This window comes from Cydia amplana, chromosome 26 (assembly GCF_948474715.1).
Source record: "Cydia amplana chromosome 26, ilCydAmpl1.1, whole genome shotgun sequence".
In the NCBI taxonomy this organism is placed as follows: domain Eukaryota; kingdom Metazoa; phylum Arthropoda; class Insecta; order Lepidoptera; family Tortricidae; genus Cydia; species Cydia amplana.
Window position 1 is genome coordinate 7,625,724 of NC_086094.1, and position 15,549 is coordinate 7,641,272.

General features: G+C 43.3%; 1 protein-coding gene across 1 annotated transcript in view; it reads left to right on the forward strand.

The window, feature by feature from the left end:
- The first annotated feature begins 1,962 nt into the window (after positions 1–1,962).
- LOC134660291 (catenin alpha) overlaps positions 1,963–15,549 on the forward strand; it is a 120,467-nt gene continuing 106,880 nt past the window's right edge. Inside the window, exons 1-7 of the mRNA XM_063516043.1 lie at positions 1,963–2,056; positions 3,758–3,927; positions 4,532–4,678; positions 5,560–5,726; positions 6,873–7,082; positions 7,992–8,127; positions 8,501–8,681. Coding sequence (XP_063372113.1) covers positions 3,762–3,927; positions 4,532–4,678; positions 5,560–5,726; positions 6,873–7,082; positions 7,992–8,127; positions 8,501–8,681 — 1,007 coding nt within the window. The 5' untranslated portion in view covers positions 1,963–2,056; positions 3,758–3,761. The remainder of the gene's footprint in view (positions 2,057–3,757; positions 3,928–4,531; positions 4,679–5,559; positions 5,727–6,872; positions 7,083–7,991; positions 8,128–8,500; positions 8,682–15,549) is intronic.

Below are 15,549 nucleotides of genomic sequence, written 5' to 3' on the forward strand. Positions count from 1 at the left end.
AGGGAGGATGCAAGAGTTAAACAGTTTACTTTTGCATTTTAGTGGGATTTCCGGATTCTTCATAACCTCTTTCCATGACCAGTATTTTTTCCATGCAATACACACTCTGTTTTCTGTTTCCTTGTCATTCTGGTGTTCTGGAGAAATTATTTGTCCCAAATATGTGTATTCGTTTACATATTCTATTATGTTGTTGTTTATTGCCAACGGATTTTAGTATTCTTTGTATATTCTTTGTATACATAGAAAGTCACACACGCAGGCACCGTGGATCAATGGACACACTTGTGTGACTTCACTACATAGTATAAAACAAAGTCGCTTCCCGTCGTTGTCTGTCTGTCCCTATACCTATATGTATGCTTAGATCTTTAAAACTACGCAACGGATTATGATGCGGTTTTTTTAATAGATATAGTGATTCAAGAGGAAGGTTGATGTATAATTTGTTCTCCTTGATGATTAGGTATGATCTCCTTGATAATTCCGCGAAACCCAAAAATAATGTATAAAAACAACAACAAATACAACACAATAAAGCCATTGTCAATTTGAACGATCCATGAACTTGAAATTTAAAACTAAATTCCAACGTCAAACACGATCTGTCAATATTTTGGCGCCAACGTAAACGGATGCGTTCACAATCGCAGCAAACTTTTTTTTAACAACCGTTGGCGCTAAAAAAAAGTTTTATTACATGAAGGCATTAGCTCAAATTTTAGCCACCACATTGTATTGGACAGTACACATTCCGAATACTTGAATGAAGGCGTAAGTATTATTTGTATTGTACTTGTATTTTATTATGTTATTGTGCTTATTGATGTCGGTGCTCACAAACGGTGTTTAGTGGAATTCTATTTGCCTTTTTTTTTCAAGTGTTAAACTCGTTTTATGAATGGAATTCCGGATGCCATGCGTGGTTGCCTGATTCGGCGTGAAATCCTCAGTAAGTGAAATCACAGCGAAATTGAGATTGGCAGAAAAAAGGCCGCACTCGATGTGATTTAATGGAATTTGTAGTCAAACTGTAGCTCGTATTATCTTTGCGATTCTCACGGGAATCATTTTGATAGCAAATTAGAACCTAACAAACTTAGGAAAAGAATTCATTTATATTTAATATTATATAGATTAGATTTAGAATGATTTAGATTTACAATAACATTAATTTTAAACTGTAACGAAGTTTTAATATATGATTATGTTAATTAGTAAAAAAATATCAATTTTCCATCATGTGTTCATTGTTCATTTTTAGCAACAGTGGAAATATTTTTAAAATCCTTGAAGGTTCGGCAGCTCAGAGGGCCTAACCGCGAACCACGTTCGACGTGTTGCCTCTCTGACGCACTTGTAATTCTTACGTAAGTGGGACAGGGAAAAAAGCGATGTGGAGGTAGGTAGGAATATTATACTCGCACTACTCTTTGTGGTAGGGACCCTAAAAAAATATTTTGTACTTTTATTTTATCATGAAAATGTGACGTATATAATGACACCCACTCACTTCAAGTTCCTGTTCAAGTCGGCGCAAACAGCAGGCGGACTCTAGGATTATCGCAAAAATTTCACTCTCTCCGCACTTTAACGCCCTCTGTGGGAACGAAGTATAAACTATTAGAAGTGCACTCAAACTGCTCAAGCCAAGCTCATGCGAAGATCGAGAAAATGCTTTTTTAACAACAAAATCTTTATAGGCTGGTCAGTAACACTAGCAAATCTTGTCAGTAAAAAAAGGCGCGAAATTCAAAGTTTCTACGGGACAAAATCCCTTCGCGCCTACATTTTTCAAATTTGCCGCCTTTTTCTACTGACAAGATCTGCTTGACCAGCTTTAATTTCCGTTTTCCATTTTTTACCTATTCGTAAACCTACTTTTTTAAAAGTGAAAACATTTTTTCATGCGGTATACTTAAATCAATTTGACATATAGCGTTAATTTTTTCACGCTAGTAACACTTTCGTACTGTTTTTTGACACGCCTTTCCGATAATCGTTTAATTTTTAATTAAATTGTGTGTGATTTTGTGTGTTATTCATCATCATTTGAGTGAGTACTTACTTATTATATCCTAAAGTATCATAATACACATAAATACCGCGAAATAACTGTGATATTAAGCTAAAAATACTAAGAGAATGTTGTCAATAATGCAACCGACTAAAATGACAAGCCCAGTTTTCTTAAAACATTTCGAAGCATTCATTGTTTATTAACATTGGTGGTATAATACATTTGGTAGTTTGTATTGTACTTTGTTTATTTGTATAACTATTACCTCGTTTTAATAGCAAACTTGGTTGTTTCCTAAGAAAAGTCATCAGTTGCGTCCATCGGAGAAAGAAATCGTGGTATTTAGGGAACTTATAACTGTTGATTATGTTTGTATGACTCATAAGACATTCACTAACTGATAATGATAACTCTCACTTGCAAAACACTATTAGTACTAGTAGTAAGTATAATAGTGTTTTATTTGTAAGTAAAGGTAAAATTACAGTGGTGGTCAACTTAATATGTACAGTTTCACTATATTGTGTCAATCAGCGTACAAAAACAGAACTTGACTATTGTATAACTGAATATGAGTTACAATGTAGGTATATCTATACATTTGAATCCTACAGCTATAGCAATTCAATACTTAATATTATGTACATCAGTTTAGTAGTTGTTTTCAAGTTGAATATTCATTTCTATAGTTGGTCAAACCAATTTGTCAGTCAGTAAGAACCAGGAAAACTATACTCATTCATTGCTTTTGGGTGCTAGTACTAGTGTATGACAAATATAGTATGATTCTCTCTGTCTATGTTTGAATAACAGATATGGTTTGCAGTGAATGTTTATATCATGTTCATTTTATTAATATTGTTCATGAAGAACTTATTACTAATTAGGCACCTAGTTAACAGATTCATAATGTCAATACATTTATCTAGGTTGCATGCATTGTACATATGTATTTATCAAAGTATTTATAAAAGGACTCTTATCAAAATGGAATCAACAATTTTCATGAATGTAAAACTTGTCAATAAACAGTTTAAGGCACAGTATGTATAAGTTACTCTGTGGTTTACGATTGTGGGGAGACAGTGTGGAACCGCTTCCGCTTCAGTGTGGATCTGCGTCAGCTTCAAGCCAATAATTGGCAGGAAACGCAGGATCGGAAATAGTGGTGTGCTCTCGTCTCAGAGGCCAAGATCCTTTTTGGGGCGCTGAGCCGTAATAGTTAGTTTTCATGAAATGTTCAAGCTCAACAACAATAGGAGAGAGGTCATCACTTAAAGTTAGAAAGGCATAAGTCACATAATAACCCATATAAGCATTTTTTGAGCAACCAAGTAGTGAGGGCTTGGAACAAACTACCTGAAGATGTGGTTTCAGCACAAAATGTGAACCAATTTAAAAATAAACTAGACAAGCACACCTATACATCTACTTGTTAATGACAACTGTCAATGATTACTGGATACAGGCAATATCAGTTGTCACAACTGCCTGCCTGCTTATAGAATAATAATAATAAAGCCTGACCAGAAATATATGATCATTGTCAAGAGGGCGCTAGTTATTCTAATGTATAGGGTGACAGTTCAGTATATTATGAAAAAAATAGTTCCAGTGAAATTCCGCAACATGGCGCGTGATCATATATTCCTGGTCAGGCTTTAGTTAGTGGTTTACGATGGGTGCTAGTGCTGCCTCTGGCGGCAGAACATTGCAGTAATACCCCCTATTCCGCAGCACCATGACGGACACCTATGGAACCCTGCCCACCGGGGGCATAACCCTCAAATGGGACCCCAAGAACCTGGAGATCCGGACCACGTCAGTGGAGCGGACCCTGGAGCCCCTCGTGCTCCAGGTCACCACGCTCGTGAACAGCAAGGACAAGCAGGCCAAGAAGAAGAGACGTGAGTATACTCGGAGAGATTCCAAACCGATGATGATTGATGATCAATTATTTTTTCTTTTTTAGGGCTCCCAGGGTAAAAACGGGACCCTATCACTAAGACTCCTCCCTGTCTGTCAACAGGCTGTATCTCATGAACCATGATAGCTAGACAGTTGAAATTTTCACAGATGATGTATTTCTGTTGCTGCTATAAGACCAAAAAAACTGGCCAAGTGCGAGTCGGACTTGCGTTCCAAGGGTTAGATTAAGTCCGACTCACGTTTGACTGCACATTTCTAATAGGTTTTCCTGTCATCTATAGGTAAAGGACTATTTTGTGATGTGATGTGATATAATACATATCAACATTTATTCCATATTTTCTGACTTTGCAAAATGTTCTTTTGCATTTTAATATCTCTCAATATTCGAATTAGTAAACTGTACTTTGCTTCCACTCTTAAATCGTACTAAAACTGATGTATGGAGTTATCACTCTTTCTTTACTTGTATTACTCTATGATTAGCACAGAGGTCCCGCACACTTTTGAATGAAGATTCTACACTGCATCTTCGGAAAATTGCCTTACGTAATATTTGAACGCCCTTAACTATTATTTCAGCGGGCAAGTCCAAGCGTGCGAGCGCTCTAGTCGCCACCGTGGAGCGCGCCACCGAGATCTTCATAGAGAGGGGCCAGACCATCGCCTATGAGAACCCTGAGATCACCAGGGAGATGCTGGCGGCCGTGGAAGAAGTCAGGAAGGCTGGTAAGTCCCCTTGTAACCATTACTTCAGCCAGTCCAAGCTCTAGTGGCTACCTTGGAGCCACCGAGATCTTCATAGAGCGGGGGCAGACCATTTAAGCTGTATATTTCACTGAAGTGTCAATAAAGAGTATTCTTTTCTATCTCTATTATCTATAGCAAAAAAAACTCCATTTACAGTACATATGGTGCTACTATACCGCACTATAACGTGCGATTATTACGTGACTATGTCGAAAATTTAAAGAGCCATATGTACTGTAAAACGTTGTATTTGCGATACATGTGCGAATAGATAATTCGCAACTCGTATCGACTTAAAACACTCCCTTCGGTAGTTAATTGATAGCCACTCGTTGCGAATTTCCTATTTTTCGCACTTGTATCATAATGTACTATTACTTCACTACAGGTTCAAATATCATCAGCAAATTTTGACCTTAAGGGCTCACATTTAGACGGTGCGAGAACTCGTTATTTGATCGGTCGGCTGAATTGTTGTTTTTTTTATTTTATTTTTTATTTTCATTTATTCACCATAAAGTAATAAGTACAATACATTGTATAATAGAAATGAATTAAACCTTGTAACCTCAATGGTCCGCAATGTAACTAAAATCGCATACGAATTCGCGCTCCGTCTAAATAAGCCCTATACGGCTACCATCAGTTTGGCACTGACATAAACGCCATTGAGAACGTAATTTGCTTTCTATACATCTCGCTCGTACTCGCATATATGCGAACGAGATGTATAGAAAGTAAATTACGTTCTCGATAGCGTATATGTCAGTTTTGACACTGTCAGTGACTCATGGTACGGGCTCTTATTCTTGTATGACCCAGCCGTCAATGTAATTGTATTAAGCTTAATTTATTCCCAGGTGCGGCCATGAGTCTCGCGGCGCGCGAGTTTTCCGAGGAGCCCTGCGCTTCAGCGGTCCGCTCATCCATGGTCCGAGCGGCCCGCAACTTGTTGTCAGCTGTGACCCGTCTCCTGATTCTGGCTGACTGTGTGGATGTCCATCAGCTGCTGTCCCGCCACCGAGCCGTGAGTGACACTTTTTGAAGTGAAAACTTCTTTAGCGGCGCTGGGCACTTTTTGAGGTGGGGAAAAAATGATAAACTCGAGACCAGCGTAAGGCGATCACGTGACCGTAAGATTTAGATGGCCACTCATTTAGATGGCATTTAAATCAATAAAGAAAAACTCAATGACATTACATGAAAAAGGTTCTTCTTGTACGGGCTAAAATACGAGGATCTCACAGTTACATTCTAACTTTATATCGCTCAAATATAATTCAATAAAGCTACATCTTGATGAAATCGCTAATAAAACGGAACTCTGGTGAATAAAACTCAAAATATCATGACCAAAATATATTTAGATGCGAGGTCTGCAAGGTAACTTTACAATTTCTATTCGAATTTTAAACAATTAACGCTACAAATTTGAATTTCGAATTTTAAACAAGCTCTTTGACCAGCAACTTCGGAACTAAAGTTTTTCAATAGAAAGGAGGATGGGTCAATTACACATAGTGCTGCAGACATTTTGGACTAGTCATTGAGTTTTCACTTCTGTCGGCACTCCCGGAGTGCAACCCGTAGTTTTTTTTATACTATGTTTGTGGCAAGCAAGCATACGGTATGGATGGTAAGCAGTCTCCGTAGTCTATGGACGCCTGCAACTCGAGAGGTGTTACATGGGCGTTGCCGACCCTAACGCCGCATTCTCCCCTCCCTTCGGTCGTTTTTAGGGTTCCGTACCGCAAAAGGAAAAAATGGAACCCTTATATTACCTCGTGCGTCTGTCTGTCTGTCCGACCATTTTCCCCCCTTTATCTTCGAAACTACTGGGTCTAAAATGTTGTTAAAATATACACAAAATAGTTCTTTTTACCTATAGATGACAGGAAAACCTATTAGAAATGTGCAATCAAGCGTGAGTCGGACTTAATATGTAGTTAGTTAGTTAATAAGTGTGTGTGTACCTACTAACATTAGATGTAAGATTAAAATGTATCACTAACGAAATTGATCCTTTGTTGGTTTTAAATAAATTAAATAAAAAAAAATTAATGTTGGTAGTAAAAACAATTTAGGCCGGTTTTTTTAAATTTATCGCCACTCGTTGCGAATTTCCTACTGTCCGCACGTGTATCGTAAACAACCACTGTTTCTTCGCCCACAGGTGGAAACCGACCTGGACAAGCTGAAGTCGGCCTCCTCGCAGTCCGAGCTGGTGGAGTGCTCGCGGCAGCTGGGGCGCTCCGCCGCCGAGCTCGCCGCGGCCGCCGCGCGCCGCCAGCACGAGCTCAAGGAGCCGCGCATGAAGGACGAGCTGGCTGCGGCACGCGCTGTGCTGAAGAAGCACTCCACCATGCTGCTGACGGCTTCCAAGGTCAGTGTGAAACAAGTTGGCCGCTGCATTGTATGGAGATACATAGAAAACTGGGGCAAACTTGAGTGCCACAAGTCAAAGGCGCACTGTCTAGTTGAGAAGCAGAGTATGTCGCCAGCACGAGCTCAAGGAGCCGCGCATGAAGGACGAGCTGGCTGCGGCCCGAGCTGTGCTGAAGAAGCACTCCACCATGCTGCTGACGGCTTCCAAGGTCAGTGTGAAACAAGTTGGCCGCTGCGTTGTATGGAGATACATAGAAAACTGGGGCAAACTTTAGTGCCACAAGTCAAAGTTGCACTGTCTAGTTGAGAAGCAGAGTATGTCGCTGTTTGAAACAAGTTGGCCGCTGCGTTGTATGGAGATACATAGAAAACTGGGGCAAACTTGAGTGCCACAAGTCAAAGTTGCACTGTCTAGTTGAGAAGCAGAGTATGTCGCCAGCACGAGCTCAAGGAGCCGCGCATGAAGGACGAGCTGGCTGCGGCCCGAGCTGTGCTGAAGAAGCACTCCACCATGCTGCTGACGGCTTCCAAGGTAAGTGTGAGACAATTTGGCCGCTGCGTTGTATGGAGATATATAGAAAACTGGGGCAAACTTGAGTGCCACAGGTCAAAGTTGCACTGTCTAGTTCAGAAGCAGAATATGTCGCTGTCGGTTAAAAATTGCCAGATATAGATAAACTTAAGTGCTACGAGTAAGTTTTGCCCCGCATTACATAGAGCGCGATACTGGTCAGTATGCTTATAAAAAAATGTTTACCTCAAGTTTATAATTCAAACTATTTCAAACGTCTGTCTAGATATTTTCCTGTTCTGAATAGCGTCGTATATCATCCCCATTTTTTTTATTTATGTCAATAAAACATTAGGTAAACTTAATAATATACTGAAATGACATATTCCTTGACAGGTGTACGTCCGCCACCCCGAACTGGCGGCCGCCAAGGCCAACCGCGACTACGTGCTGCGCGCCGTGTGCTCCGCTGTCGACACCATAGCCTGCGTGGCCCAAGGCCGAGCCCTACCCAACACCACACCAGCTGGAGGTAATTAAGTTTGCCGCTGTGTTACATGCCGCCTCATAGAAGAGTGAGGCAAACTTGAATGCTACTAGTCAAATGTTGCTCTGTCTAGTGCAGAAGCCGAGTACAGTTCAGTTTAAAACAAGTTTGCCGCTGTGTTGTATGGCGCATCATAGTACAGTGAGGCAAACTTGAGTGCGACGAGTAAAATATGCCGTCTAGTCAACACAAGACTAGTAACTAGAACAATGTAACTCAAGCCAAGGTCAACCGCGACTATATTACGTGTTATTTACTCTGCCGTTTGTCGCCCAAGTTCAACTTTGGAATCTTTTCCTGGGTATCAATATTAGCACAAGAGGTTAAACGACCTTGTAAAACAAATAACTATTTCCAGGCAACGCCCGCCCACCAGTGGAAGGCCCCGGCGAGCTCGCCCAAGCCCTGGACGACTTCGACGAGCGCATGGTCATGGAGCCCCTCGCCTACTCCGAGCTGAGGACCAGGCCCTCGCTCGAGGAGCGGCTCGAGTCCATCATCTCCGGAGCGGCCCTCATGGCGGACAGCTCCTGCACCAGGTACACACAGACAGACAGACATGCCATGGAGCCCCTCGCCTACTCCGAGCTGAGGACCAGGCCCTCGCTCGAGGAGCGGCTCGAGTCCATCATCTCCGGAGCGGCCCTCATGGCGGACAGCTCCTGCACCAGGTACACACAGACAGACAGACATGCTATGGAGCCCCTCGCCTACTCCGAGCTGAGGACCAGGCCCTCGCTCGAGGAGCGGCTCGAGTCCATCATCTCCGGAGCGGCCCTCATGGCGGACAGCTCCTGCACCAGGTACACACAGACAGACAGACATGCCATGGAGCCCCTCGCCTACTCCGAGCTGAGGACCAGGCCCTCGCTCGAGGAGCGGCTCGAGTCCATCATCTCCGGAGCGGCCCTCATGGCGGACAGCTCCTGCACCAGGTACACACAGACAGACAGACATGCCATGGAGCCCCTCGCCTACTCCGAGCTGAGGACCAGGCCCTCGCTCGAGGAGCGGCTCGAGTCCATCATCTCCGGAGCGGCCCTCATGGCGGACAGCTCCTGCACCAGGTACACACAGACAGACAGACATGCCATGGAGCCCCTCGCCTACTCCGAGCTGAGGACCAGGCCCTCGCTCGAGGAGCGGCTCGAGTCCATCATCTCCGGAGCGGCCCTCATGGCGGACAGCTCCTGCACCAGGTACACACAGACAGACAGACATGCCATGGAGCCCCTCGCCTACTCCGAGCTGAGGACCAGGCCCTCGCTCGAAGAGCGGCTCGAGTCCATCATCTCCGGAGCGGCCCTCATGGCGGACAGCTCCTGCACCAGGTACACACAGACAGACAGACATGCCATGGAGCCCCTCGCCTACTCCGAGCTGAGGACCAGGCCCTCGCTCGAGGAGCGGCTCGAGTCCATCATCTCCGGAGCGGCCCTCATGGCGGACAGCTCCTGCACCAGGTACACACAGACAGACAGACATGCCATGGAGCCCCTCGCCTACTCCGAGCTGAGGACCAGGCCCTCGCTCGAGGAGCGGCTCGAGTCCATCATCTCCGGAGCGGCCCTCATGGCGGACAGCTCCTGCACCAGGTACACACAGACAGACAGACATGCCATGGAGCCCCTCGCCTACTCCGAGCTGAGGACCAGGCCCTCGCTCGAGGAGCGGCTCGAGTCCATCATCTCCGGAGCGGCCCTCATGGCGGACAGCTCCTGCACCAGGTACACACAGACAGACAGACATGCCATGGAGCCCCTCGCCTACTCCGAGCTGAGGACCAGGCCCTCGCTCGAGGAGCGGCTCGAGTCCATCATCTCCGGAGCGGCCCTCATGGCGGACAGCTCCTGCACCAGGTACACACAGACAGACAGACATGCCATGGAGCCCCTCGCCTACTCCGAGCTGAGGACCAGGCCCTCGCTCGAGGAGCGGCTCGAGTCCATCATCTCCGGAGCGGCCCTCATGGCGGACAGCTCCTGCACCAGGTACACACAGACAGACAGACATGCCATGGAGCCCCTCGCCTACTCCGAGCTGAGGACCAGGCCCTCGCTCGAGGAGCGGCTCGAGTCCATCATCTCCGGAGCGGCCCTCATGGCGGACAGCTCCTGCACCAGGTACACACAGACAGACAGACATGCCATGGAGCCCCTCGCCTACTCCGAGCTGAGGACCAGGCCCTCGCTCGAGGAGCGGCTCGAGTCCATCATCTCCGGAGCGGCCCTCATGGCGGACAGCTCCTGCACCAGGTACACACAGACAGACAGACATGCCATGGAGCCCCGCGCCTACTCCGAGCTGAGGACCAGGCCCTCGCTGGAGGAGCGGCTCTAAGTAGTACCGAGCTACTAACAATGGCGATGCATGCAGCTCGGGTGCCCCCCCCCCCCCTCCCCACCTCGCATCCCGCACGCTTGCCCTGTCTAGCCGGCTTCGTCGAATGACTATTGTTTTATACAGAACCAGCAGGCACGAAGAGTAGGTATTGAAACTGTTGCGAAAGCAACCTTTTATTTGTATAAACTCTTAATACATTCCTAATGCAGTAGCTAAACGCGGCCGTCGGGCTCGGCTAGTATTCGGAAGCTTTTTCTTAAGCACCAATAGGAGCGCTCCACATACTTTGTATCGCGGCCAATTAGAGGCACCTAAATTTAAACCACCTTTTGTACTATTGAAATTATGCAAATCACTCTCTCATCAGCCTTCATACAACAACCACACCACTTCTACATTTAACCGTTTTGGCAAGAACCCTTGTAACCAGTATCAAAGAGAATTAAGTAGATACAGAGTGTTCTCTTCATAGTCAGGTTTTGAACTCGCTTAAAAACTAATATCGTCGCCGGTACCTTTCGTTCCTGACTAATATACTAGATGGCGTTACTGAGCAGGACATTTTTAGTGTCATCTATTGCCAAGTCGATGAATTTCGGAGTCAAACTATACATGTAGGCGTAACCTGTAAGGATACATTTGTGTGTGTGTGTGCGTGTGTGTCGAGCTCATCCATAGACAAAAACACTACCATTGCGTCTCTTTTTATTTAAACGCAATGTTTTTTCTCTATTAAGTTGTGTTGTAACAATGTACCTATATTTTGTCAAAGGACTGTCTCATTTCAAACATGGACAGAAATCATACTATCTTTGTCTTGCACTAGTACTAGCACCCAACAGAAAAGGTTGAGTATAGTTTTTTTTTTGTTCTTATTTACTGACAATTTGGTTTGACCAACTATAACTTGGCATATCATATCTTCAAGACCAATGCCATCTCTTCAATATCTTCAATGCCATTAATACTATAGTGGTCACCATCCACTCGTACATTCTAAGATATCTGCCTATCTGGGCTATAACCGCGAAAATCGAAGTTCGCAAATTGCGGGCATTTGTCTCTGTCTCTCTAATTACGCCTTCATTGGAGTAAAAGAGAAAGATACCCGCAATTTGCGAATTTCGGTTTTCGTGGTAGCTCCTCTGAGAGCCTACCGCGAACACCGAACGTCGCAAATTGCGGACATCTTTCTCTGTCACTCTAATTAAACCTTAGTAACCCTGGCCGCAGACGTACGGGATTTTCATTCGGTTTCCATACGGAATGACAGGTGGGAACGGGACGAACTACAAATGCATAGCGCTGCCTCGCTTGCACATGTCATTCCGTACGGAAAATTCCGTGTGTCCGCAATTTGCGAAGTTCGGCTTTCGCGGTAAGCCCCCTCCACACTCGTGCGCGAAACCGCGAACGCGAGTGTGGAGTTGATTTTTGCAGGCAGCGAAATCGACTCCACACTCGCGTTTGCGGCTTCGCACCGCGATTCACGCACATAGTCTGGAGGGGGCTTTAGGTCGAAATTAAACTTTGTTAGGTATTAAATATATTTGGTCAAGCAATCTTGTCAGTAGAAAAAGGCGGCAAATTTGAAAAATGTAGGCGCGAAGGGATATCGTCCCATAGAAAATTTGAATTTCGCGCCTTTTTTTACTGACAAGATTTGGTTGACCAGCTATAAGCTCACTACTGCAGTCCGTTCCGTTCTAATAATATGTAAATCAGATTCATTTTAATATATTTTACATACACATTTACGAGTACAAAAATATTTTTATCATATTAAAGGAAATTTTATTTTTTGACAGTAAATTGTCACTAAAAATTATCCATCTAGCAGAGATTTTAAGGCCAATTCAGACGGGACAATTTTTGCCATGTCTGATTAAATTGTCTGATCAAGGAGAAATCTTGAATCGATTTTAAGATTTTGAACGATCAAATGGAGATGCGGACGCAAGAATTCCAATTTTCGACGCTAGTATAAAATACGCTAGATGAGCCATTTTTTTCCTGACCAAATCGGTCGATTTGATCATACCGTCTGGACGCCCCTAGACATTTGCCATTGCTTTGCCTTGTCAGAGACAAGGCCTTGTCGTCATCTGAATTGTCTGATCTGATGCGCGTGCGATTGGTGCGATAATATATTTTGTAGAGTTTTCGAGCCTTCCATCTAGGTGTTGTTCCACGGAGTTGTGTGTTTTGGTTTTACGAAGACATGGGTGATCCCGAGCCTAGCCGGCCTAGTTCTTTGCTTCCATTCCCTTTCCGAAGAAAAAGCGAACTAAGACAGGATACCTAACATCAATTGAGAGTGCTTGTGAACGTATTTAAATACCTACCTACGTAGAAGAATGGTGGTTAAGAGATAAATTTCTATAGTGTACAGTGTTCTCAAAGAATATGCAAAGAATACAAAACCCACGGTCGTGTTCGATCTCCACGGTGACATAGATACAAGTTGACGTTGGTATTCTAAGAATAGTGCAGCGTGCAGCAAATTTATTGTAAACATGCTTGTGATGCAAGTGATGCTGTACACAATGATGACACACTACCAGATTTATCAAGAAACACTTTTTATTTTATTTATAAAGAACTAGGGTTCAAGTACCTATTCTAAAAGAAACCAAAAAGTATTAACTGTCTCCAAATACATAAAGAGCAAAAGGCAGGGAAACGGATTTACTACATGGATGAGACTTGGGTTAATGAAGGTAATTAAATTGTTTTACTGTTTTTAATTTTCTTGCTCTTCTGTAATCATTCAAATTAAAGATGCAATAAAGAAATTCACATTTAAATTGTGAATAAGATTATTTTTTGTTGTAAACTAAAAAGCTAAGGTCAATGTGGCAAATTCCGTCATGGGGTCTATTCCGTCCACAAGCATATATTTCTTTGATTTTCAATCGTAGGAAAAAAAACCATATGCTTTTGATTGCTGAAACTAAAAGCAATTGCTGCTTTGTCAATTATCAATTTTGTTCGTTGTTTGAGAAAAACGCTAGTGAACGGAATAGTCCTTATGTCGGAATTAGCCACATTAACCTTATATTTTTGAGGAAGCTAAATGGTATGGTTAAAATTCAATAACCATCACTACACCTTATAAAATAAAGTACCCCTCCTAGTATGTATTGTATGTATGTTAGTGATAAACTCAAAAACTACATAACTGCTTTCATGCAGTTTTCACCTATCAATAGAGTGGTTCTTGAGGAAGATTTAGGCAAGGTTTTGTGTAACCCGTGTGAAGCCGGGGCGGGTCCTAGTTTAAATAAAATAAATAAATAAATATTAGGGGACATATTACACAGATCAACCTAGCCCCAAACTAAGCAAAGCTTGTACTATGGGTGCTAGGCGACGATATACATACTTATATACATAGAAAACACCCATGACTCAGGATCAAATATCTGTGCTCATCACACAAATAAATACCCTTACTGGGATTCGAAACCAAGACCATCGGCTTCACAGGCAGGGTCACTACCCACTAAGCCAGACCGGTCGTTAAAATTAAATTTGTTTTGTTTGTAAATTGTAATTATAATACTTATTGCTATTAATTGTTTGCATTTCAGGGCACACTAAGGATAAAGTATGGCAACATACCACCATCAAGAGTACCAATTGCAAGGGCTCATTGGCTAGACCTTTGACATGCTCAGAGCTCGTTGACAAAGGCAAAGATAATTAATTGTCTATGGCAAGGGCTTTCAACAAACCAACCTCAAAATCCCACCTGCCAAAGGACTACAACTACAAACACCTTATAATATTAGGACATACTGGTATGTAATAATTGTCAGCTGCAATATACACCTACATATTGTATTTATAAATAAAATAAATAAATAAGTCTTACACAAATCAAACCTAGTGATACTGTAAGCTCAATAAGGCTTTTCTTGAGGGTACTACACAATGATATTGATAACAGATAGATATACTTAGATAAATACCTACTTAAATACATAGGAAACATCCATGAATCTGGAATAAATATACATAATTATGTATGTGATAAACACACATACAAATGGCCACATCCGGACTCGAACCCTGGACCTCCTGCGTCATAGGCAAAGTCACTTCTGAGCTACTGGCTAGGCTAGGAGGCTGGTAAGATAACCTGAGTGTGATCTGCGAAAATTGTACTATCAATATAATAGCATATATAACAATAGCATGTATTAGTCAGCTTGCACTAACATGTTTGTGTACTTTTGTAGGATCATCAACTAGCTGAGGAGAGCGAGCTGATCTTTCTGGCAAGTGATTGTAATGGATAACGCGCCATACCATTCACGGAAACTTGAGAAGGCACCAATATTAAAAACGAAAAAGGATGTGATCCAGCAATGGCTGCAATCGGAAAATATAGCTTTTGGGCCTAAGGAGATTAAGCGGCAACAAATGAAAAAGTGTGAATAGTTAAGCATAAATATGAAAACTTTGTAGTTGACGAAAAAGCTTAAGAAAGAGGCATTACATTGATACAACTCCCTGCGGGCAACGGTGTCGCCATCATTAAGTGATTCCGAATAAAACAATTAATAAAAATATTGCGTTTTATTTTAAAAATATTTCTATAGGGAAGCGTCCTTAGGGTGCGGCCACACATATAGGGATTAGCCGAATATTCGTGTTTACATATATTATCTTTCGCTATCGGGAAAATTTAAGAGATGCCATAACGAATATTCGCCGAATCCGCATATGTGTGGTATCCGCACTGATGTATACAACTCCCATCCCACCACTGCGGGCAACGGTGTCGCCATCATCAACATCATTTAGCCGGTTTAAACTCTCGCACGAGCCACGAGACGAGAGTGTAAGCGGTGGGCTCGCGTCTCGTGGCTCACGCGAGAGTCTAATCCGCGTACGAGAGTTTAAATCGGCTATTAGGCTCGCGGCGCGTCTCGTGGCTCGCCTCGACACACGCGTTCGACTTGTCATTCGGTTATAAACCTTATGCCGTGCCGTTAGTGTTTAAATTATATTAGCTCGACGGTGGGCTCGCGGCTCGTCTCGTTGCTCGCGCGAGAG